The sequence below is a fragment of the Leuresthes tenuis genome, unplaced genomic scaffold (genome assembly GCF_036924035.1).
Source record: "Leuresthes tenuis unplaced genomic scaffold, fLeuTen1.0.hap1 SCAF_22, whole genome shotgun sequence".
Taxonomy (NCBI): domain Eukaryota; kingdom Metazoa; phylum Chordata; class Actinopteri; order Atheriniformes; family Atherinopsidae; genus Leuresthes; species Leuresthes tenuis.
Window position 1 is genome coordinate 18,411,323 of NW_027325376.1, and position 25,786 is coordinate 18,437,108.

General features: G+C 45.6%; 2 protein-coding genes across 5 annotated transcripts; one reads left to right on the forward strand and one right to left on the reverse strand.

Annotated features, from left to right (window-relative positions):
* Positions 1–2,013: 2,013 nt before the first annotated feature.
* On the forward strand, positions 2,014–12,931 carry LOC140281475 (equilibrative nucleoside transporter 2-like). Of its 4 annotated transcripts, none has more exons than XM_072375905.1 (15): positions 2,014–2,188; positions 3,870–4,012; positions 4,152–4,276; positions 5,126–5,383; positions 5,518–5,599; positions 6,786–6,931; positions 7,049–7,188; positions 7,266–7,400; positions 7,604–7,701; positions 7,976–8,045; positions 8,475–8,668; positions 8,812–8,914; positions 9,025–9,110; positions 10,122–10,321; positions 10,799–12,931. In XM_072375905.1, the coding sequence occupies exons 4-15, from the start codon at positions 5,352–5,354 to the stop codon at positions 10,908–10,910; spliced, it is 1,398 nt and encodes a 465-aa protein (XP_072232006.1). In that variant the 5' UTR covers positions 2,014–2,188; positions 3,870–4,012; positions 4,152–4,276; positions 5,126–5,351; the 3' UTR covers positions 10,911–12,931. The 4 variants fall into 4 exon arrangements, with proteins under 4 accessions (XP_072232006.1, XP_072232007.1, XP_072232008.1 ...); XM_072375906.1 differs by having other exon boundaries at positions 5,327–5,383; XM_072375907.1 differs by having other exon boundaries at positions 4,171–4,276.
* Positions 12,794–25,268, reverse strand: LOC140281477 (serine/threonine-protein phosphatase PP1-beta catalytic subunit). The gene is made up of 8 exons (XM_072375909.1): positions 25,152–25,268; positions 15,712–15,843; positions 15,390–15,620; positions 15,078–15,182; positions 14,837–14,908; positions 13,687–13,838; positions 13,404–13,538; positions 12,794–13,325 (listed from the first exon to the last, which is right to left on the reverse strand). The coding sequence occupies exons 1-8, from the start codon at positions 25,201–25,203 to the stop codon at positions 13,221–13,223; spliced, it is 984 nt and encodes a 327-aa protein (XP_072232010.1). The 5' UTR covers positions 25,204–25,268; the 3' UTR covers positions 12,794–13,220.
* Positions 25,269–25,786: the final 518 nt, after the last annotated feature.

Below are 25,786 nucleotides of genomic sequence, written 5' to 3' on the forward strand. Positions count from 1 at the left end.
AAAGCCGGATGGATGACATTTCGTTCAACTACTCAAAAACTAAATGTACGGTCTTGTGCGAAATTCTGTTCCCCTGAAATAATCTGTTCCTCTGGTGTTGGGAGCGCACACAACAGCCGGGAAGGCAGATTCTACAGTCTGTAATCATTGACAATCATTATCAGTTAATGTGCTTTGTGTCTGAAAATCATCTGCTCTAGCGGATGTAGTGTTGAAATAACTTATTGAATGTAATGCTCTCCTCAAACATGCTGTCCCTGTGACATATTTGGTCTTTCTTTACAAAAAAAAAAAAAGCCAAAGCAAATGTGTGTTTAAAAACATTAAACTGTGACATTATTTTAGCTTGTAGTTTGTCCATATCACATTAGCTCTTTCCTTAATTTAGGGAAACAGAATATTTCAGCCTGACTTTCTCCCTCTGAAATATTTATTTAAAAGATTAAAAGATCTGGATTGAAAAGATCCAGAGAAAATGATTAAAAGTCTCGGTAGCTACTAGAAATCTCTTTAATCTCTTCAGTAATGTGTTACAGTTTACATTAGAAACGTGGTTTACAGGAATAACATGGAAAACTTCCTGTAAGTTTTATTTTTCATGTCCAGCAGACCGAGCTTTCAGCCTTTAATAGCAACAATAAGAAAAAAAAATCACGATGTGCTGGAATACAGTGTTTTAACTGTGTAAAAAAAAACAAAAAAAAACACGTGTTATATTTTTACTGGGAGCCACAGATTCACAGATAAAATAACAACCTTGACACGAATCACGACAAATAAATACGTTTTGTTGACAACTTGACCAGAAATGACGTAGCTCCGCCCCCGCGCTGTTCTGCGCGCTCTCGACACCAGGGGAACAGATTATTTCAGGGGAGCAGAATTTCGCAAAAGCCCGGCGCTCATGCGCGCGCAGCAGGCTGTGAACGGTTATGTTTAGCCACAGTTGTGATTTTTTTATTTGATTCATGGTCAATGTAAACACTCAAATTATTCACACCAATTAATAACGCGGAGGAGGCAGGATTTGAATTATAACGATGGTTTTAGGAATGTAACTTCTGACGGAAAAGTTGTCACACTTTAACCTGGAAAACTTCAATTCAATTAAGTTTATTTATATAGCACCAAATCACAACAACTGTCACCTCAAGGCACTTCAATTATACAGTCCAATTCAAGTCAATTAGAGTCCAATTAATTGTAATCATAATCCAATCAAATCCATTTAATTTCATTCATAATTAGTCCAATTCACACATACAGAGGAAACCAACAGACTGCACCGAAACTTCTCTTCAGTCCAAACCTCAGCGTTAGTGAGGCGGCTGTGGAAAGGAACGACTCCCTTTTAACAGGAAGAAACATCTGGTAGAACCAGACTCAGGAAGGGTGGACATCCGCCTCGACCAGCTGGGGTTTGAGAAGACAGAAAAGATACCCGCTGAGACAGGGAAACACAAGATAATGACAACAATAATGCCAAATGTCCATCATGTCACATGAGAAATTAAACGGTGGGAAAAAAGAGAGCAAACTGAGGAAATTAATTAATTCCAATTAAAAGTTGGGACGCTGTGTAAAATGTAGATTAAAAAAGCAATGATTTACAATACTTTTTTTGTTACAATGGAACATAGAAAACAGAAAAGACAGCCAGGCCTCAAAGATTCACTGTGTTGAACTCGATCGAATAAAACAGGCGTTTGTACCTTGTTTTATTTTGATCAAAGTTTGACCATCTTGATGTATAGCATCGAACCAGATAAACGCAGACAAGTCCTCTGAATAAATGTGTGACGTGTATGGAGCGTTCAAAACTCCCTCAAAACAGTACCAGATGTTGCATTTCTTTTTATTCATCCGAAGTCAAACTACTACACTCGCGCTCATTCTGGGACGCGCGCCCCCGCGGGGGTATACGCAGGTCTCTGTCTGCTGCCACAATTGGACTGAACACCGGAAGTAGCAGTTTTTTTGGTGGAGCGGATTGGGTGAATTTTATAGCCAGTAAGCCTCAGGCAGTTTCGACGGAGGCTGACTGATGAGCTACGGGAGCACCCCGCCGCGTGCATGGACGGCAGACATCAAACAAGTGTCCGTTTGCCTCTGAGGCGCTTCTTGCCTCATTTGGATAACACAACTGCCCGAGACGATGATGAAGGTTAAGTGACAACGGTTTTATAAGGTGAGTCCATCCGAAAGTCAAGTCAAGCATCACGTTAGCTAGCACGGTCCCTACGAATGACAGGGCTGTGTTACTCTGGCGACTTGCCAAAGAAATAGCGGGTGGGCCGTTTCCAAGTAGATCAGTTTATTTCACTGTTCACTCGGTGAAACGACCCCCCCCCCCCCCCTTTTTTTTTCGGGGCGCACTTTCTGTTAATTTGGGCGTAGATACGGGACATAGTTAAATTGCTAAAGTCCTTTATGGATTCACACCAGTAGTCGTGTGTTTTCCGTTAGCTTAATGTCCTCTGCCTGCCAGCAGGTGCAGTCTGTCCCCATGAAGCGTGGCGTTCTTCCTCTTTCATCGACTGTAGCACATTGAATTTACCTTGTAGTCGGCCATAACTCAGTACTGGTGTTCAGTGTCGGCGCCCTGTACTACTCAGTATGTCTATAAGTACAGATAGTTAGTGAGGGACACGATAAAATGACTCTTTGTTGCGGACTCGAGACAAGAACAGTGTCCATTCAACGACATGCCTGTATACGCCGTATTACATGGTATTAATGGGTAGCATTAATGGCGCAGGCCAGACGAACACATGTCCTGTGTGAGGCATCAAACCTGTGAGTCAGACTTTTAAAGAAACACGAGCCTTGTATTTTGACTAAACCTAAACACACCTTTTAATGACGTTTAAAACTGTCACGTCTCTGTCAGGTGGCACGTTCCGCTGTTTCTCAGGTTTTCGACACTTACTGGCATTCAAATGAAAGAATAGTTGGCTTGGCACGTCGCATCTTTGCCGTTAAGAACATTGTGGGAGTAGTAGAGCTGGGATCAAACAGGCCTGCCTCTAAACTTCCATAGGCAACGTGGTCGCCAAATGTCCCTGAGCTTCCTCCACATACAGACCTCACAGCTGACTCCGAATAGGGTGTAAACTTTTCATTTAGGATAGACCTAAAGGGACTGTATGAGAAAATATACCGCCAGAGAGACAAATGAGTTGCTTTGCATTGAGTCTGAGGAGCGCAGGTCCTGGAGGAAAGAAAAATGATTTAGGAAAATCCTGTGGCAACACAGAAAACACTGCAGTATATATATTTTTTTAAAGATCCAGAGAAAATCAGGCTGATCAAACAAAATGATACAGTGCAGAAACGACTGCCAGGATGAAGCGGTAGTATACAGGGGAAAAAAGTGCCTAAAAACTCATTGAACCACACATCACCACTTAGCAGGACACTTAGCCGAAACCTCGCAACAGACCAGAGCTGGAGGTGGCTGCAGAGCTCTGTGAGAGCATCGGGAGGATGAAAAAGACAAAGATTCTATTGCGTGTGGGTCCACGCGCGGCTTGTTAAGAGCTACGCAACCCTGGCAGCTTTTTAATGCCGAATTTAAGCTGACAATTTAAAACCGAAGAGCCTGAAAAGCAAACGAACGTGTCAAAAGTCTGGTCTGAGAGAGGCGTACAGACAGTGACTCACAACCCAGTTCCCAGAATGAAAGTCCAGGGGGCGTGAAGCGGTCTCCACACATTGGAGTTGTTCTCACACCCTCCAAATAACCCTTGCATGAGGCCTTGTTTACCTCGGGAGGGATCATCCCCTGTGTGATGTGAGGAGCTGCTGGATTTAAGGTTCAGCCTTTGTTCAAAATGACATTTTCTGCCGTTTGCATTTTGGTCTCGTAGGCACAGGAGCTGCGTCTCTCATCACATATAGAGGCCGATCGGTCCATCCGTCCTGTGTAGTTTTGCAGCTGACAGAGGGGGCGGAAAGGCTCCGGTAATAAAGAAGACGGAGAGCTGTGTGCTTGAATTCCTCCTCTTTAAAGGTATACGTGCTTATTGCTACTTTGTGGGGATGCTTTATGCGGGGTTTAACGCTTAAAGGCTGTTTTGACATTCCTCTGCTGGGAGACTTGACGTTCGTTTGTGCTCGTGTTTGCACTCACGGCGTGCTCTAACATGCAGGATTCTTGTGACATAACAGCGAGCAGCAGACGTTCACAGAGGCAGGACGCTTCTTATGTCTGGGAGTAAACTTCTACACCAACTTTTCATATGGACTCAGTCGGGATTTTTCACCTCTGAATAAGGTACTTGGAACTTTATTCATTTCTTTTGTAATTTTTGGTAGAAACATGAGCATAAACATTGTAGCGCTTTTTTATTTATTTATTTATTCCAATCTGGCCAATCGCCTGCTCCTGCGGCCGCAGGGCTTTAAGCCAGCAGAGTTGGTGTTTTCTGCTCATACGTGACGAAGCGGAGCGGATTTGTTGGCGCTGGTGGCAACTGAACATACAATCCAAAGAATTCCATACATGAAAGAGTCTGTCTGGCTGTAAGGAGCTTATATCAGCTGACATTCCTGTTGATGCAGGGAGGCTTTCTTTAACTTTTGTTGGCCGTGTCGACTGAGCCCCGACCTGCACGGCTTGTGGGCGTGTTTTCGGTGCCGACACCGGCGTGTCATTGGGAGAACCAGCGCCGTGGCCATTTGAGCCGTGTCCACTCCAATCTTTAATAATGCATCAGATGATAAAAAAGGTGCAGGCAGTTTTTATGACCTCATGTCCACATCCTGTTTAGCTCCGTCTATGATTCACCAGCACGTTCTAATTAGTGCTGCTCGGCTGCCTGAAACATGCCTTGAAGTTAAAGTGTAGTGGCTTTTAACTAAACTGATTTCCAGTCACTGAGATGGCGACAGGAATGGAAATGAACACAGTGTTCAGTCCCGTTTGTGAGTATCTGTGTTGGGTTTCTGGTGTTTGGACTCACAAATTCTTGACTAATGTACATATTGAGTTTGTTCCTGGCCTCGGGGGTGGATAGTGAAACTGGATCCAGTGCCAAAACCTAATGGAAAATCATTAAAACTGCCCTCAGTCAGGTCGTTGCACTGGACGCTGTTGGCTAACAGGAGTTCATTGTTTACTCAGGTTCACACAGCATCGCAGAATAAGAGTTGCCCGTGTGGCGTCCGGCTCGCCTCGCTATGCTCCGCAGCGTCTCTGGGGTCCGGCTTTGGTCGCTCCGCTCTCCACAGCTTCTTGCCAGAATGTTAATGCAACCCTGCCACAGTTGTGACGCTTTGGCAGAAGAGTGCCGTTGACCTATTTTCTCTCCTGGTGGTCTTGCAGTTTCAGCAGAATCTCCTACATCAGGATGAAGGAACAAACAGACCCTCCTCCGAACCGGTGAGTTAAAATGAACGTTTGCTTCAGCCACAGTCTCCTTCCTGAAAGGCAGTTTTACACTTCCTCATTTCTTTAAAGCAGAAGCATTGTTGTAACCTTTCACCTCCCTCCTCCTCTCTGCCTCCCACCTGCAGGGGCTGTATGGTGGGAATCATTTTCTTCATTCTGGGCCTGGGAACGCTGCTGCCATGGAATTTCTTTATGACTGCTTCACTGGTAAAAACAGCAGTTGTGTTGTTTCTGTTGTCCTGTGTGTTAACTTCCTCTCTTTTGAGGATAAACATGAATGTATAGCATTGTGCAAAAGCCTCATTTCTTTATATTTTGCCTTTACATTAACTCAACTTGACTCAAATGGTCCAAAGTGCCGTCTTTATGCAAAGACAGTCAAATACGAGCATGCATTTGTAAAACCAAGTTCTCTATGAAGCTGCTCCTGCTCATATATTTGTCTTTCTTTTGTCCGACGGGGCAGAAATTTATGGCTGAAAGTTGGTCCATTAGGACTGTAGCATCTTCTAACAGAGTCATTAACGATTTACCTCCCTTGTGTAGAATAAAGAGGCACTTGACTCAAAGGAAAAAGTGTTGTGTTGACACATAACAGACAACTTGGCAAAGAACCAGTTTTGAACTGTATCCTTAGGAACTTTGTTACGAGCAGCCTGTTACAAAGTGGCGTCATTTGTTCCCAATTTCTTCAGCTGCATCTATGAAAAACACCAAAAATAACAGTTTAACAGACAGAAAACAGTATTTTTATTCAGAAATAGCCACAGGCTGAAAACTTGGCATAGCTCAAAACTATCTACAGCAGATGAACACTATGTGAAAGTGATGTTCGTAAGAAAGAGAAAAAGACCTGACGCAGGACCTGAGAGATGCATCTGGACCTTCAGCTGATCCGTCTACTGTTCACTGGAGCCTCATCAGAAATGGTCTCCATGGAAGGGTGGCTGTCAAGAAGCCATTCTTAAGGAAGGGAAACAGGGAGAAAAGGCTGAGCTATGCCAAATGACACAAGAAGTGGACTGAAAATCAGTGGCAACAGGTCTTAGGGAGGGATGAATCCTCCCCAGAGCTCAGTGTGGGATCATCTGACAGAGAACGGAACAAAAGGCAGCCGACATCCAAAGAAGAGCTTTGGGATGTCCTTCAAGAAGCCTGGAGAACTATTCCTGAAGACCCAAAGCTCGTCTGAGAGGGTTCAGGCTTTTGTTGGAAAATAAAAGGACTCATGGGTCTTAACTTGACCACATCGCCCGTCCTTAACATGCTCTGAACAGAACAGAGCGACGTTCCTTTTCGCCTGCATGTAGAAGTAGTTTGTCCTTATGTGAAAAAGATGAATGCATACTAATTTGACAGTGATAAACTAACTTGTGCCCCGGTGGTTCTGCAGTACTTCCAAGGCCGCCTCAACAACACCGACTTCACCAACGGGACGGTGGCGGCACGGAAGGAATACTACTTCAACAACTGGATGACTCTGCTGTCCCAGCTGCCCCTGCTGCTCTTCACCTTGCTCAACTCCTTCCTCTACCAGAGGTCGGTGACAATAATTGAAGCTCACTTTGAGTCTGAGGCGAAGCCACAGAAGGCGACCACCGGCGTCCAATGAAAGCACGACCATGAATGTGGGCTTTTGTCCGGTTGTGTTTTCAGGATATCGGAGGCGATGCGGGTCGCGGGAAGCCTTGTTTTCATCCTGCTGTTGTTCATCCTCACCGCAGCGCTGGTTAAAGTGCCCATGGAGGAAGACTGCTTCTTCTCAGTCACCATGGCTACGATCTGGTTCATCAACTGTAAGTCAGCGTAAACTCTGTGTTTGAGAGAGAAAGAGAGACTGAAACCAGCTTACTAATGGACTCCTTTTCTCCAGCGTTCGGCGCCGTGCTGCAGGGCAGTCTGTTCGGCCTGGTGGGTCCGCTGCCTCAGAAGTACAGCGCCATCTTCATGAGCGGCCAGGGGCTCGCGGGGACCTTCGCTGCTGTCGCCATGCTGCTAGCCATAGCCAGTGAGCCACCCACATGCACACAAAAAGCTTTCTCAGTTGCCTAGTAACGCAGGACATGAGACGAATGTAGAGCTTTGCCGAATCAGCACGACGCCTCTTGGCACTGTTGTTCTGTTTGAAAAGTGTTGTTCTGTTCTGAGGCTTCTCCAGCAGAATTCTTAAGTGTGTGTGTGTGTGTGTGTTTGTGTGTGTTTGTCATGAAGGTGAAGCCGACTCTGAGACTGCAGCTCTGGGTTACTTCATCACACCATGTGTGGGTACGCTGGTCACACTCTTCAGCTACCTGCTGCTGTCACGCCTGGTCAGTGAGCCGCCCCCCCATGCATGACTACATCACCCACAATCCCTTTAGCCTCAGCTAAAGCCTTATCCGGCTATAAACAGGGAAAAAAGAACTGACCTGAATTTGGATTAGATGTGGATTAAATCACCTTTGTCCTGTTCTGTATTAAAATAAATAATAATAAATAATCTGTTATCCTGCTGAAATCCATTTTAGTTAAATCATGTATACTGAGGTCAGAATAATCTGTAGTTTCGACTTGACCCCTCTCTTCCTTGGTGTTCCCACGCAGGTGTTGCCTCAGCAGTCCCTGAACAGAGGAGACAAATATGAAGAGGACACCACGATTGAGCTGCTCAACGGTGAGACTGACTGATTGATTGGTCTCCATCGACACGTGCACTTTTCCCCAGGCAGTCTAATTTGGCCGTGCGCGCTCTTTGAACATTAGCAGAATTAAAACTGCCAATCACTCGTCTTCCACTGAGTCCACAGCTCTTTGCTTCACAGTTGGGCTGAATCAAATCAGTTCAGTGGAACATTATCTCATTAAATCAGTTGACCTTCTGTTTATCCAATTATAGCCAGTTCCCAGACAAAGACTGGGTCTGTTTGACACCCCCCCCCAACACACACACACTCCCTCTCTCTTTTTCCACTATGCTGACGAGCCCTGAGGTCCATCTGCTCACATAAATCACGTTTGAAACGTTTTCTTTGAGCAGATTTTAAAAGTTGATACTCTTCTACAGTGTGTATACTTATTATATTGTAAAATATAACTGTTTCAGAGGGCGGAAAGGTGGAAAACGGCAAGCTGGAAAACGGCAAGCTGAACGGTCATGCTAACGGAACAGTGAGCGGTAGCGCAGATAAGAGCAGCAGTCGGGCCGAGGCGGACACCGGTCCGGAGTCGTCCCTGCACCAGGAGCAGAGCAAGAGAAAGGCACAAGCCAAATCTTCTGTCGTAGAGGTCTTTAAGAAGGTGAATCTACTGGCTCTGTCACCGGGTAACTGGGATGGAAACAGGACCCGATGCTCCTTGAAGTATCTGTTGTTACTGAATTGCTAAATGGGACTAATTTGGGGCTGTGAGAAGTGTTTAAAAGGGGACTCTGTTTCTTTCAGATTTGGGTGATGGCGTTCTGCGTGACGTTTGTGTTCACGGTCACTCTGTCGGTATTCCCCGCTGTCACCGTAGACGTCAAAACATCATTCCCAGGAAATTGGGGTATGACCGAGCCTCAGAGGAAATCTCTGCCGCATTACACATCAACAAGAGGTCAAATGTCTCCGTGACCTCCGGTTGTCAAAAGTTTATTTTCATTTCTCTCCCCTCAGAGCGCTTCTTCATCTCCGTGTGCTGCTTTCTGATTTTCAACGTCAACGACTGGCTCGGCCGGACCATCACCACGGTGATCCGATGGGTGAGCATCCAGTTGTTACTGACCTTGGTTCATTGAAGAGCGGTGATGCCGCTGAAGCTGCTGGGATAATTTTTCTTCCTGAAAACGATTCGCGCGACAGATTTTCAGAAAGCACACCGTTTTCTTCTTCTTCTTCTTCTTCTTTGAATGAAATCTACAAGGTGATAGAGTTGACAGAACTGAAGAGAGTCTGTTTAATGTGTGTGCGTCTCGTCACCCGTTTACTCAGACATTATTCTCAGTTAATCATCTTTGTCCGGTCTGACTCATGCGCCTCCCAGCTCGATCAGTCACAGAGACTTTTTCCTGCAGTTTCTTTGTGACGGATTAGAAGCTGAACGATTAAATGGGCCAAACTTTAGCATGTCAATGTGTATGTGAGTTTTTATACTTTGAGGAAAAGTAAACCAATCCCGTGTTTGTGGGCGACCGGAGCAGAATGTCAAAGCTGAATTATCGCTGGTTTTTAACCTGTGCTGCTGCTGCTCGGACAATCCAAACAGCCTTATCGTAACATGCGTACAGAAGCCATCCACCTGAGAGCAGCCGGCGTCAGAAACCAGCGCAGTAAACGATGGCATGACTCTCTTAGCTCTGTGTCCCTGACTGGAAATGATCTCACTTGGCCTTCACTTGGAAGGATAACAGTAGCATTAAACTGTGCCTGGAGGCCATAAAGGGATTTGGGAGTTGTCTGGTTGCCTTGCAGTTGTTACCGTCTGACGCTGGGAACACATTTTTGCTGTTTTTGTGGTGCCAGATGGTCCCGTCTCTCCCACGCGGCTCAATATTTTCAGCTTCCACGCCTCCACGTGCAAATCCCTCCCGTGGCCCACACGCACACAACCAGGAATTCTATTGTGATCGCTCCGAATATTAAACTGCAACAGAATTCTCTCTTGGGCTGGCTTTAGATAAGGTGTTGATTGGAAACGTCCGTCCAGTTTCGCTGTTTTGCTCTCATGCCAGTGCGGTTTTGACTGACTCTCATTTCTTGCCCTCCCTCCGCAGCCACGTAAAGAATCCCGTCTGTTCCCGGCGCTGGTCATCTCCAGGGTGGTGTTCATCCCTCTGCTGATGCTGTGTAACGTCCAGTCCCGCTCCTACCTTCCTGTTCTCTTCACGCATGATGCTGCTTTCACTGCCATCATGGCTCTCTTCTCTGTGTCCAGTGGCTACTTTGTCTGCCTCTCCATGTCCTACGCACCGCAGTGAGTACAGGAAGTGGAAAAAGCTGCAGGTCTCTGACCGTCATGCCAGTTGCGTTAGCGTTTGAACTCATTGTGTTATGTTCAAGAACAATCTGTCAACAGGAGACTACTAAACTTTTGTAGTTTATTTGTAAAATATTGACAGGAATGTACAAGTTAGTTCTAAGTTTGGAGAATCAGAAAGGCGCTGGGGCCGTGAAGCTAAGCTAACGGCTACTCGGCCACAAAAGCAACTTTCCCCTCTGAAACAGCTGTTGGACAATACCTCACATTGTGCATTGGAGGCTGTAGAATTCAGTCCTGTCACCCAAAGGTCTCATTTAGTTTTGCAGCGTAATCAGATAAACTTACAGTCAAGGACAGGCAGAAGTGTAAAAGTATAGATGCATTTTGGTGAACTAACCTATATACTTGAATCTACTGGCTGTTTTTGTAGTTGATTACTAAATATGACCTCCTTGTGACATCCGTTCACAGGATGGTGGACCCGAAAGATGCAGAGACCGCAGGAGCCCTGATGACCTTCTTCTTGGCCCTGGGTCTGTCCATCGGAGCCGCCCTGTCCTTCCCCCTCAGAGCTCTGGTCTAATCAGTCCGGCGTGGACAGAATAATCCCACACGCCCCCAAAGGAGGACAATCCCACGAGATGCCCCCGATGTACGAAGTTCTTGTTTTTGTGTGGTTTTTTTCGACCCTCGTGCGTGTCAGGTGCTGCGATGGCAGCGACGAGCGCGGACTCTGGGTGACGCTGTTACACGAAACCATGCCGGTCTGAAATGACTAATTCCCCTGTGAAAGTAGGAATAAGGGAAACGGCTGCATGTCGCTTTGAACCTGCTGCTAACGTGGAGACGCGGTTTAGAAAAGATTTCCTTCCTAATTTGGATCAGTTTTTCTTTTTTTTAAAAGATTTATTTATGTTCAGGTTTGTTGAAAGTGATTTGAGGCATTCGTTAATGCTCATGTAGCTAAAAGGAATACGGACGAGGTGACAGAATTAGTTTTTATAAGTTACAATCGAGGAGACGTGTACACGGATTGCATTTTTACCTTTTTATCTTGATTATGAGATGCTTTTTTTTTTATTCAATGGCTTGAATAACTATAGAGATTTAGTTACGTGTGATTACTAACATCTTCGGGGGTTTTTTCCTCTTAGCACTGTCTTTTTTTAAAGATAAACTCCATGAAATGCTCTGTTACAAAAGTTGAACAAAAAAGAAAAAAAGGGCATCATCAAGGCAGCTACTGCCACCTACTGGTCAAAAGATTTGAGAACTTTCAAAGAAAAAGCAGGAAAGAATTGTGCCAGAGCATGAAAAACTGGTCTGGTACCCTGCAGCCCCATCAGGATGTGAAGCTTTTTTTTTTTTTTTGGACTTGGTCGTATGCCAGGTACCAGCTTGTCAACATTTTTTTTTTTTTTTAACCTACTTATCTGAGCTGCTAAGGAGTCCGAGCTTTGGTACAGTTTTGCAGCACATTAAGGAGGCTTTTCTTATCCGTTTGAACTCTACAGATGAGTTCTGGTTTTACCAGTGAACCGACACCGGTGTTACTGAGTCATAAGTCCCGATCTGATCCAGGTAAATTCATTTCGTACAGCTATAGTGTTGGCATGGTAACAGTTTTAATACTTTGTATTTGGATGCAGCTTTCTGATATAGTGCTTTCTTTCACATGTACTCAAGTTAACGCATCACTCCAGACTGTTGTTGGTGTTTTTCCTTCCCATGACCATCATCTCATTTGATTTATTAATTTAGTACTTCTTCATGGGTTTTATGTTTTTACTGTGTGTGTTATTACATTAAGATGTAAATGTTGAAAAATGTGGCTACAACTGCCTCAGAATGACTCGGATGGTAGAAATATTAACAGGAGCTGCAACTCTGGACGGCCATTGTTCAAATAGGAAGCCGAAATGACCCACGCTTCCTCCGCTAACTCGGTGCAGCTTCTGTAGTGGAAGAGGCAGAACTCAGGTCATGTGGTGTACAACCCGGAAGATGAAAAGGCTGCAGCGCCAAAGAACTGCAGCTCTCCACTTTCTGTAAAGATGTAGAACGACTAAAAGTTATTATTTATTAGGCAGTTTGTAGTTAAAAGGGACATTTTAGAGGTGCTGTAAAAATACAATCCATGTATGTTTTGATTTAAATACAAGCTGCTGTCTGAATCTTTGTAAGAAGCAGTCTGTATGTGTCGCTGGGTACTCATGAGCTGAAATCTGGGCTGTCCAAGCAATTCATTGTTAGCCAAGAGCCATTTTGTGTGTCCATAGCAACATGTGATCCTGCTGTTTTTCTGGTAGAGTGCAGCCACGCTATTTCAAATGTGATCCGCTGTGTGGGGGAAAAGTCTGCATGTCCACGTTTCGCTACAAATGAGCATCAATAAAGGGACATTTCAAACTGATCTTGAGTTTTGAATGAAACAAGTTGGAGAAAAGTAGAAGAAGCACACAGAACTACTAACAGACAGGTTTATTCCCTGTATCATTTATTGAAAACCCAGCGGTCGTCATTAATACCTGTTGTGTCTGTACAGGCGGGGTGGAGGAGGAGATGTGGTAAAGTAAACTAACCGTCATTCTGTTGTCAAGAAAACAGACAAACAAACAAAAGAAAAAAAAAGCCTACAGAATGACTCCTTGCATTTTCCTCATTTAAACACTTTTTTCCTTTTTTTAAATGTTACATAGATGCAGAGGAAAAAAAAAAGCATCAGAGGAGGAGAGTCTGACAGCAGTTCAGGAGATTAAATGGAAAGACTTGTTTGAGTGCGTCTTCAAATGCTCGCGTTGATCAGTTTGTTTTCCTCTGCCAAGTGTTGCTTTTGTTTTACTTATTTTGTGTCGTGAAAAACCAAAACGGGAGACCATCGTCCTAGTCTCTTTCATCGCTTCTTTGGAGGTTGGGCTGTGCGGGGGGGAGTGACGGGCCGACCGGAGTTCATCCCTCCGTACTGGTACTTGGCCTTCTTCTCAGACGGCTTCAGGATCTGGGAACAGTGAAGATCAAGTTGAGCCAACAAAATGACTCTGCTGATGACTTTAACAATAATGGCACAGTATAATACCTGGAAGGAGCACATCAGGGTTTCGTCCACGCTCATCATGCCGCCGGCGTTGTCGAACTCTCCACAGTAGTTGGGAGCTGAGAACAGAGTCACCAGCTGCCGCTTGGCAAAGAACTCATAACCATCTTCTACCACCTGGGGGCGCCAGGAACACAATTAAACTGTAGCCTTCAGAGGCGATTAAAGAACTGAACAGCTGTGCGTTTCTTGGAATGACAGCCAGTAATACTCTGGGCTGATTAGTGAGGTTTACTAATTTTTTAGTGTTTAGGATGAGTTGTACCTGGTGGGCTCTACAGATGAGATCCAGATCATGACGGTTGAGGAACTTGCTGACCACGTCAGCTCCAAAGGTGAAGGAGACGCCGCGGTCGTTTTCTCCCCAGCCCTGGACGTCCTTGTCTGGGTCAGACCACAGCAGATCGCACAAGAGGCCTGGGGGGGAGAAAAAAAAAAAAAACAGTATTAACATCTCACCATCTATAAGCTGCCAGGAGATGACTATCAGACACTGAAATAAATGGTCAGCTTTCAAACTACAGGAAGTCACCCGTACCGTATGTCACACTTCCAGTATGACACTTATTGAGATGCTTGTAACATTCTTTATAACCAGAAGACACAGTCACCATGAAAGACCATAAGAGGATGTGAGAGACACTCTGAACATTGGCTGCCTTATAAGGACAAGAAGAGGCAGGTTTAATGAGGAGGGGGCAAACACAGAGGCTTCATTTCCCACCGCTCAATGGGAATTACAGAGAATCTGCAGAGCAGGGGATTTTTTTATTATGAGAAACTGAGTTTAAATCCAACCAAACTGCACACAGAGGGCTCCACACTGCGTTTCTCTTCCCTATTAGTTAATAATCAGAGTAAGGGAAGGTTGTTGACAGCTGACAGGAATTTCCCCCACTCTCAGTGAACTCACCATACATGACATCATTTAATGCAAAGAAATCATCGACTAAAAGCAGCCCAGCCTAAAATCCTTTCATCAAGGATGATTAATCCCAATTTACTGTATGTTGAAGTTTTCTGTCAGCTGCAAATTTAAAAAAAAAAAAAAAAAAGATGAAATAACATTTCATGGCTCAGTGACTTTTACCACTTTAAAATGAGGTGGAAAAACAGCGTGCCTCCATAAGGACTCAACAAAGTTGTGTAGTCGGGCACAAACTTTCTCCTTATTTTAAACTATTTTAAACACAGAGGCTGAAAATGTAAAAAAAAGCAGAACGTTTACTACAAGAAAAGAAGGCTACATTCAGATGGGAAACCCCACAAGCTTCAAAAACCTAAACAACTCATCTAAAATGCTGATTGGGATCAGGAGGCAGCATGACCATGAGTCATTTTTCACCAAGTAACCATCCTGTAAAGGTCCCTGACAAAGAGCAGCTGGTGTGTGTGTGTGTGTGTGTGTGAGCTACCTGTGTCAGGCACATCTGTGGGTCTCATGATACGTCTGATCTGTTCCATAGACTGCAGGTCAGGAGAGAGACCTGTGGTGGCACCAAAATCAGAGCAAAGTTTGTTACTCCTGTCAGTTTCCTCCTGGCTGCACCCATTGGTCTCGAGTCATATCGGTCACCCTCCTCGTAAGAAAGGGTCAAACTATTTCAACCTAGAAATATTGCAAACGACCAACACAAAACGGTTCAACAGGAATACCTCCGTGACAGCAGAAGATCTTCTCGTCCACTATGGCGGCGATGGGCAGGCAGTTGAAGCAGTCGGTGAAAGTCTTCCACAGCTTTATGTTGAATCGGCGTTTACCTGCAACGAGACGGGATGTCAGCGGAGATCTGAAACACATCTGCGCACAAAAGGTCCTCCCACACCGAGCAGTTTACTCAGCTTCTCAATAGTTAAGCAGCTTCTTACTCTAATTCTAATACACAGTCAACTCCAGCGAATGTTTCAGGCAGACCTCATGTCTGACTTCTAAGGAGCGCTTCAGTGTCAAAGATAAAAGGTGCTCACACTCGTCGTAGAAGCCGTAGATGCGGTTGATGGAGGCACACTCATGGTTGCCTCGCAGCAGGAAGAAGTTCTCGGGGTATTTGATCTTGTACGCCAGCAGCAGGCAGATGGTCTCCAAAGACTGCTTCCCTCTGTCCACGTAGTCTCCCAGGAACAGGTAGTTGGCTTCGGGGGGGAAGCCGCCATACTCAAAGAGCCTCAGCAGGTCTGTGTACTGTCCGTGGATGTCGCCTGATGGAGAGGAAGGCATGTTTTCTAACAGCCGCCACAAAACAGACAGACAACCAATGGCTGCAGAAACCGCTGAGAGACGGGAACTAACCGCAGATTTTGAGCGGAGCCTCCAGCTCCAGAAGGATGGGCTGACTGAGGAAGATCTCCCGCGACTTGATGCAGAGGCCGCGCACCTCCGCCTCCGTCATCTGGACGATCTTCCCCGGTCGACATCCTCGCACTGGTGGAAAGAAAAGGAGAGGCGGGTGTGAGGTTAAAAAAGTGATCGCTGCATCAGTGAGACTTTCTGGTTCAGGCAGAGCAGCTTCACTGCTTCCCTGCCATCGGACCTCAGTCTGGGTGAAGTTTTTTTTTTTAAAATTAACTTCATACTAAATACGGGTGACGAGGTTTAGTCAACAGAAGGACGGAAATAGCCTGTGTGGGTACTGTTGGTGTCGGGAGGGTTTTTTTTTGTTTTTTCCAAGTTCCGACGGAGATGGATGGAGGTGGTGCAGGAGCTGCAGGGCAGGTGGCAAGAAGTTGCAAGACTCAACAGTATCAAATGGAAGTTATGTCAGGTGAGAATTCAACATTAGGATTATACCATCATCACAGCAACAAATAACTGTTAACTGCAGTCATCAACTTTATAACTGTGTGCAGCTGTTCTGGGTGCGAGACGACTTCTTGTCATATGGCAGCAAGCACCTAAAAGCCGATATTCTGATCCGTGTCTTTAACTTTCCGTGTTCCGTCACTGCTTTACAGAAGAAATGCAGCCCAGCAGACGCCTCCACCTTTCCTCCCGTTTGGTAAACCACATACGTGGATCCCGGCTCACTAAGACTGCTGCTGTCAGATGACACCAGAGCAACATGTTTAGAAACCCAAGCTGTTTCGGCTGGCTCAGAGAGCTGGTCAGAGGAAGGCCACAGCAACTTGTTTTTGAAGAGAAAGTCTGGTTACTTTGGGAGAGAGCTTGTGTGAGAAGTGGAACGTGCGTCAGATTCTCGCAGGTGAATTCCAGCAACACCGGGACAACAGAGTCTGAAGCAGCACAAGTGTGTGTACGTGAGCAACAGGACCATGAAGAGAAAAAAAACACACTCCCTCAGCTTTTCTCAGCTTCAAAAGGTAAGACTGGGCTCCACATTTCTCAGGTGAACAACAAAAACATGAGAAATCATGCACAGAATCTAAGTTTTCAAACTGAAAAACTAAGGGGCCACACAACCTTCAGCGAGCACAATGCACAGAACAGGAGCGTGACAGCGGCCACTGTGTGTGTCGACTGTTGAGTGAATGACTTCACACCCTTCCAGCTTTCAGATGACGTGTTTGCACATCTGTGCTGGCTCAGCTGATGGGGAGGGAGACCCGATGTAGGAAGGATGGAGACAAACAAACACAACCAGCTGCAACCAGAACTGCTCGCCTGGGAAGAGCCCCTCTCATCTTCTGGTAAAGCTGAGGCGAAGCGCAGGGGCCCCGCCGAGTTTCTCCGTCCACGCACACAGCGATCCAGTGACCTTGACTTCAGATCATGCCACCCTAAGCTCGTGAGGTGGTGGTGGTGGCGGGGGAGGGGGGTCCCAGCACTGCAGCTTCAGTAAAGAGAGAACGGGGAGGTGGTACCTACATCTGATCACCATGGAAACCCAGCAAGACTGATTTCCAGCCTGAGAGGCGTTTGTGAGCAGAGCAGCTGCTGTACCCAAGAGGAGAGGGGAGCCGATTTGCAGATGAAGTGGCACCTCCACCCGGCCCACACCCTGCATACTAAAGAGAGCGCCGATGGGAAAACTCTACGAGCAACTCCAGACAAACGCACCCCCCCCCCCGTTCTGATCGAACACGTCAATATCCCAAACTGACACCAATTCGCTCACCGCTGCTTTGAAACAGCATTTTCAAATGGTCGACATGGGTCGAAAGGAAAGCAGAAAGCAAAAGGTTAGGATCAGGTTCAGGTCTCAGATTCTTCTGAAACACACCCGAGAAAAGATCCATACATACCAATCTGTCTACATTTCAGCACACGTGTCTCCAAAGGCATTCAGCCCATTGTTCCTCTCAGAAACATGAAACAGGAGTGGCATCAACAGGTTGCAACTTGGTAATTAGTCAGCTGTTCTGTTTCGCTGCGCAACTCCTGTGTGTCTCACTCAAAGGGAAACTCATTGAGATCAAACTGGATGTGATGTGATGAGTGCAGCACAGTTTTGGAAAACGGCAGCACAAAACAGCTCGTTGGGATAATCTGGTAGAAATGCAAACATCATGCAGCATTATGGGGGTTATAGAGGTTTTATAATTAAGGTGTATTAGCGCTAAAAAGATGCACATGGCGACTAATAACCCAACAGTCCATTAGTTCAAACTGAAGGGGATCCCTGAGCTGCAGCCTCTTCCTCCCAGGCCTCCCTCTGCTGAATCTCTTTATCTCTAAGTGGCCGTCCTGTGCTGCGGCTGCATTCCTGGGTCGTTGCTCTCTTGTGTCTTGCCAGCGGGCCGTGCTGACGCCCAAGGGAAGCTCTGCTCCGTACCCCTCCCAGAGTGCAGTGATATCTGCATTCCAGACAGCGTCACAAACCCCGAAGACCTGAGCAGCTCGGCCTGGACCCTTTTCTTCCCCCCTCCTAAAAGGATACACGCTGCTCAGAGCGTATAAGCTCCAGCAACGACCCTCGACCGCTTACCACCCTGTGCTGCAATGACCGATCTTTGTTACAAACAAGCCAGTGTTTCCCTGAATATAAGTCCAGCTAATGCACTAAATATCTGGGAAGATTGTAGGTAGAGAACCTGCATACCGACTCACGCCAAAGTCAAGTTATGACACATGGCATTTTCACAAAGTGACATGAGTTAGATGACAACAACCAGCATATAGTAGCGACAGACCCGTCTGATCAGTTTAGTAAACAAAGCTTGAGCTTCCTGTGGCCACAGAGTAAAAAAAACAAACACCTGGAGACCTGGAATTAAATGAATGAAGGCAGAGAACTGTTCATTTAACCATGAGAGGCATGGTGTTTACGTTTACCTCATACCAAGTACACAAAAGGAGTCAGAGGTTGTAAAGAGGTCAGCTATGTTCCAGTCTTTTATGAAAAAAAAAAAAGAGCCAAAGATAAGTCAGTCACATACAGAGGGGATCTGGAAGGCCATATATGGGCTCTGCCATACAGTGAGAGCAGGAAGCGGTCGCTCACGACAAAGAGGGAGTGCTTAAAGGCCTCAGTGAGTGTGTCATGGTGAAAGAAGCTAGCTAGCAAGCACAGGCCAGTCCCCGCGCTCGTGGAAGGCTCCAGACACCGTGACTAAAGCTAAGGAAGCCACATCAACTGGAACACTGACACACACGCTTAAAAATAAGGCTGACCCCCTAAAAGTCGCTCGTCAGCTTTGTGTTGCTTTTTATAATTAATGAGTTTAATCTAGTCATCACCGATGCTTTATCATTTAATTTCTCTTTGGAAAATAACATGAAACTGAGGAAACGCTCAGGAGGAGCGTTCGATTACCTTTTTGTTGCATTCCTCCAACTCGAGGCACTCTCTGAACTTTACACTGTTATTTTGTTGTTGCCTTCCTTCTCCTATCCGAGTGTTCATCTTTTTGAAGTCGAATCACTGTGTTTGTCCCCTTTTTGATGGCTTCCGTCTCCCTCTCGATCCACAGCATGGCACACAACCACATACAACCCAACAGTGTGCCACAAAGACCGTTTTACTCTCCACGATTAGCTCGACTTCTGCTGTTCAACCATTTTTGAGTATTGACATCTCTCACCAGTCTTTCTAAAAACAATTAGGATAGTAAAATGCAGCTTTAGTCGCGTGTTAACCCTTCTCATGACGTTCACATGTGAAATAACTCGGACTATTAGTTTGCAGCAGCTGCTCTGCAGAGGTAAAAGGGGGCATTGCTGCGTCTGTGTGTGCTTTCAGATAGCAAGCCGTTGCTGAAGAATCAGCCAAGTGACAACAGCCCGGTTGGTCAGATTGGTGCGTTTGGCTCTCCCTTACGCAAACACGGCTCCGCGACCATCTCTGCTGCTGGTTTAGACGCACATCAGCTCTGACACCATTTGGCCTCCGTCACTTTACAAACAAGATGTCGATGGAGAAGGTAGCGTGAGAGTTTTAACACAGCGTTACCATGTGCAACAGAACTAACCTGGGAACTACGTGGGGGGGGCAGCAAAACCTGGAAGTCTCCCACAATAAACACCCATCGCAGTTTGTGAGGAACTGCTGATGTGAAAAATGTTGGCAAGTGCAGATTTTATTTTTCTGACCAAAAAAAGGCAAGTTCAGCAAAAAAGAAAAAAATATATATATAATTTTCTCTAGTTTCCAATCAAGGGTGCTCCTGGCAAACCTCTAATGGGTCAAGCACCCCCTTGAATTTTAAGGAGGTATGACTGTGCATGTTTTAGTCCCTTCTGCACTGTGTAGCACCGGTACAAAAAAAAAAAAAAAAAAACAACCCTGAAATCTCCTGGCAGCCCTTTTTTAGCCATCCACCTCCACTCTCTCAGTCTGGGCGCGGGGCCAGATGCTCCCCTCCACTCCTCCATCTAACCCTCTCCCACACGGGCGCGATGGAAAACAGTGACCCCTCAGTGAACAAGAAAACAAAGTAACTCTCGCGAGGAGCGCAAGAGCGACTCTTAAAGGCAGAAATCCCAACTGTAGGGGCATTTCTGTGCAGGCTTTGCATTTTCAGGGGGGTGCTTTGTTCGCCTTTAAGTGCCGTGGCTGAATGGCCGTCTTTGTGGGGCAAAAGAAAGGAAGAAATTGAGAGGAGAGACTGGGTGAGAAATAAACAGGCCTGGCTGCAGAAAGTGGGAGAGCCGAGGAGGAGTGAAGGAAAGGAAAAGAAAGAAAAAAAAAAAAAAAAGTAGGGCGAAACCGAAGCTTGCGATACAGCAGACGAGGGAGTGAATAGAAAGGGAGGGTTTATTGGAAAGCCTAGCTGGGTAGCTGAAAAGCCTGGGTGAGCGCTCGCTGCCACGTTTGGTGCCAGGGGGTGAGCGCTACCCGCCGCACAGGCTCCACCATTGTTGTTTCCACAACAGAGTGCCACGCCAGCAGCCTGAACGCCACGCAACTCAGCAGCGGCTCTGCACGGCCGACAAAAACAAGCAGGGCGACCAGTGCGTTCAGGAAAATATCACACTGTGCAGAAAACTTGCTCAAGTGGGCGGGAGAAGCTTACAAACCAGACATCCATACTCAAACATATCCGATAAAAGCACTCAGATGCATTCCTGCATATTCTGTAATGTAAAGAAAGACTAGTTTGGAGATTAGTGACTCATTAGTGCAAAAGAAAGGGTGAATTTATGAGCAATGAAATACACTCGTGTTTAATCCAGTACATTAAGCGGTTTACTGCTGCCTTATTTGGGTTCATGTGAGCAGTAGCTTATGGTGGCAGAGGTGATTACACTTCAGGAAGCACAGATGACATCTGCAAAACACAAGCGTGCTCTTTGTGAGAGTTTATGTTCCCATGTGAGGTGACAGGGTGGCTGGAGTGTATGCACAGCCATTAAAATGATAAAAATCCAACTTTCCACCCTCCCTGCATGAGACCATGGTGCTGATTGTTCCTCGCGGGGCCAACAGAGCCACCTGTGCTGGTAAACTGGACAGAGGGGCTGTTGTGGCTAAAGCCCGGGGTGTGGGTGTGGGTTTGGCGTGGGCATGCTGGAAAAGTTAGGTTCTGAGATAGCTGCTTTGCTGGATCACAGCACAAATACACAGCTGAGCACTGGTTAAAAAAATAAAACTGAGGAGGAGGAACCGGGCGGGGGGGGGACAAAAACAAGAAAAAACAAGGTAGGCTGGGTAAACTGTAAACAACCAGCAGGGGAGCAACACTGCGAAACAAGCCACGTCGGCTCGAACGCGTCGTGACCCACCGCGGCGCCGTTTCCTGTAAAGTTTGTCGTGTCCTGCTGAGAGACATACTAAAGCGGCAGATGGCCGATTGATTTCCCGCAGTCTCCTCCGTCAGAGCGCATCGCACCTCCATGATCAGACACCACAATTAAGACAGCCCCTCAGAAATACCTGTGCGTTGGGAGCAACCTCCAGACGTTTATCATTAACACGCACACCTGAGTAACATGCAGGCAAATGGCTTTTTAAGTGAGCAACACAAGTGGACTGCTCACATTACGGTTGTGACTCACAAGACCGATCCCAGGTCCCTCCACTGAAGGACACATTTGTTGAATACGTCATAGATGTGGTGAAGCTGGAGCTTTTAGCCACACATTTCACTCTCTGAAGTGAGTTTTTTACATTTCTAACAGCAATGTTTGGATGGGTTTGTCCCGCCTTCTGCAGGCACACAAAGCTTGTTAGAGAGAATAAGAGTGGGTGTTAGGACAGTCCACTTTCCAAAGTTTTGCATTTATATAGAAAACTGCTGATGTTGTGGGGGGCCTGAAAGCTTCTCCTGTGGAGCAAAGAGCTCATTAAGGCCACGTCTTAGTGATATTTGCAATTAAATTAATTGAAACTCAGCCTTTGTGTAGACCTCATTTGGCCTACCCATGCAAAAATTTAGATTCAACCCCCCCCCCCTTCTACCGAGAGGACAGAGGGCCCAGTGGGCCTTGATCTTGAATTATTAACATTTAACTCACCGAGTGACTCACATATCAGTGCTTCTGTAGCACAGCAGAGAGCATCCCCCCCCCCCCCCCCTTTCTGCTAAGAGTGAGACAATTTTTCAGATTAACGCGTATAGCTGCTCCCATTCTAACGTCCTGGAAACGTTTGCAGTCAGACGCGAGTGGTTAAAAGCCAGGAAGAATCTTTAGTTTCTTTCAGAAACTCCAAACAACGTCATCCATCCTTCAAACTAAAACTGAGTGGATGATGTTGGAGCGGCGTTTCAGACGGTTTATGAAGAGAGGTGGGAGAAAACAACAAAGTCAACAGTATTACTGTACAGAGTGCTGCGCCCCCCCGCGCCCCCCCCCCCCCCCCAATCTCTCTCTAATTTTGAGTCACCAGAGGGGAAGGCTCATTTCTACCAGAGACAGCTGTGCCTGTTGACATTTAATCGGAGATCAGAAAGCTCTCTGTGAGTGCGTCTCTTTACTGGGAGCAGTAAAGACGCCACACCGCTGAAGCCGTTGCACTACAGTAACGGTCCTGTTCATTGGTGCAGAGGAGACATTTTTACAAACATTCTGATCGTCCTCACGTGGATGCCGGGAGAAAACCCACTGACAGGTTATTTAGTACGTGAAACGCGGCTGTGCGTGTAACTCTACGAAGCAAACCAAAATGAGGGATATCAAAAGCAAGGAAGAGCCTGCGAGAGGTCTTTGTGTGGTTGAAAGGTCAAGTCTAAAAATAAAGTTTGGCTCGTACGAAGATAAAGTGATACACGAGGGACAATTTGAACTCTCGAATGTGTGTGCGTGTGGCCCAAATCCATTTTAGCGTTCGAGTAAAAACCACTTGTCATTTTACTAAGTGGAAGATACTGGCCTCGTAGCTTTGTTCACCAAATAAGACGGATACTTTTCAGTCCGATTACATGGTTTGATTCCAATAAAACACTTCAACACAACAGGAGCTTGACCTCAAATGTTTTATACTTGTCACAATGTAAGTGTCCTCTGTGGAACGCAGGGCTCGATATATTGATTCATAGTCAGTGAAGACCAAAAATGTGACCTTTTTTCCCCCACTTCTTTGTTGTGGTGCTGAACAGGGAGTCAAGTGATTAGTCGATTAAATAAGCAATAGTTAGAAAATCATCAGCATTTACTGTGCCTCCAAAAAAATGAGCCAGACGGGAACCGGATCGCAGCAGATATAAGATTTATGATGGATACATTCGCAGCTCACATCTGGAATCCTTCAGGGCCAAAAACACTGCATTTTCCTCCACTGTGGTTTCCCAATTTGCTCCATACGAAAGCAGCCAAATGCAAAAGTGCAACTAACTCACCACAGCACATAATAATGTGAGCTCACGCAGCTTTTTCTGCACAGCTTCCAGGCAAAGACCAACCGATAGGTCACCAGTCTCGATCGATCCAGATGATTTTGATTAAACCAGCGTGTCCGTTCCCGTCGTCCTTATTCATTTGAATATGCTGCCGAGTGCTTAGATCGTGGAACACCAAATCTAACACTGCAAGTGTGAGATGATTGAGTTTTGGCTCAGGTGTCTACGTTTATCGAGGACGCGGAGGCTGGCCGTGTTCTCATGAGAACGAAAGACAGGAATAATAATAAAAAAAACAGCTCACTTATGTCAGGATCCCTTATTTAGCACCCCTGAGAAAGTCACCCACTACTGCTGCCCAACACATAACAATGGTGTCGAAGCAATAAAAGCCTTTTTCTTCAAAAGTCCAGCTGTACTTTTCGTGCAGAATCGACCAACTCAGAGTGACGGCATTACTCTGGGAACCAATTCACTCCAATTCCAAACAGGCAAGGCAGCCACTGGGGTAGGGAGGATAATCATCAAGTTAAAGTGGAAACATTTTTCTCATTTTAGCTCATATTTGGTAAAGAGTGTTCTCTTTTTTTTCCCCACACACAGACTTTAAAACAGTTTAGACTTAAGGTTAAGCACAGGACACATGGGATAAGGTTAACAAAAGTTTCTTAGTTTGGAAATGCTTCCAGGGTACATTCCCTGCCGGTTTATTTAAAGTGGGGCTATCATCGAGGCCTGTGGATTGTGTAAACATCAGCGTTCAGCATTATTCGCGTAGAAACGGAACACAGCTACATGCTACGTCCACGGCTGAGAAATCCCACGAACCAAAAGTCGTTTGGAAACTGGACATTTCCACCCCCCCCCCCTACCAGGGTCGTGGGTTAACTGACATACATAATAAAACCAAAATGTTACAACTCCTCCAAAACTGCACCTTCGTATTGGTGTTTTCGACTTAACTAAACGAACGAAACGCAATAACTTTTCAAAGGATTTCGACGTTTGTTACGGATAAGAAGTTTTATTCACAGTTTGAAGAATTAGTACCAAGGCTGGAAAAAGTCTAAACACGGGTTGCGAATAAGATTTCGGTCAAGCTAATATTGTACAGGATACACGTCAGAATAAGAACACTGACACTGAGACATTATTTAACGACGCCGGAGGGGAATTGCTACAGTTAGGTTACTTTTAGGATGGGTCTGACGTTCTTCCCCATACTGGACTCGCCCGGGTACAAAAAAAACCCGGTCTCTTTGCTACAACTTTCGCATGAATAACTCAAGAGCTCACACTCAAATTTCCATTTCTGATAATATAAGAGTGTCTTTTGACAAGGACTTAATAAACAAGAAACAGAAGGGAAAAGGTGACGGACTAAATGTGTGCCTGCACCCTTAACGAGTGTCCTGTTCACCACAGCACCAGGCTACGCTAGCAAATAATGGGGATCTGTTTCTTTTCAGCTCGGGACACATTTCAATATATATGACCAAGGGCGCAGGCACTACAAACAGAGAAACTAATGTGAACGAGAAATTGTCACAAACTCACCCTCTAAAAGCCTTGAGATCAACGAATCGACGTCTAACTCCCCCTCCGCCATTTCTGTAACAAACAGCTCAGCCCGCCGCAGTCTGGAGCAGGCAGTGAGGGCACGCCTAACCGCACAAAAACGTAACGTGAACCTCCTCCTATTAAAAGGGCTATTATGCCACGTTCAAGCTACCTCGGACATTTTACTTCCAAGCAAAAGCGATCATTTCAGAACTTTTTTTTCCTTCTTTGAAAAGTATTTATTCCCTAATTGTATATGAAAGTTAACAATTAGCATGTATCATGAATGTTTCAGTATAATATCTTAAATATATATCCTCTAATTACTATAACCAGAACTGCCAACTGTCCTCAACGTCTTGGAATTGGTTTCTGATGGGAAACTATTACTAAGCTATGTTTGATGCTTAATTTAGCAAAAAATGAATAAATAAATAGAATTGAAAAATCCAATTGAAAAAAAAGCAAAACGAAAAAAATTTCGTGTTATTTTAAATCGTGTGAGAAAAATAAAGTATAAAAGCAAGTGGAAAACATGAACGCTCAATGCAAAAAGAGGACGATTCCTAACCTCATGACCGTTTCTTAATTAGACACTGGAGTTTCCAATTACATCGGAAAGCATCACTGTA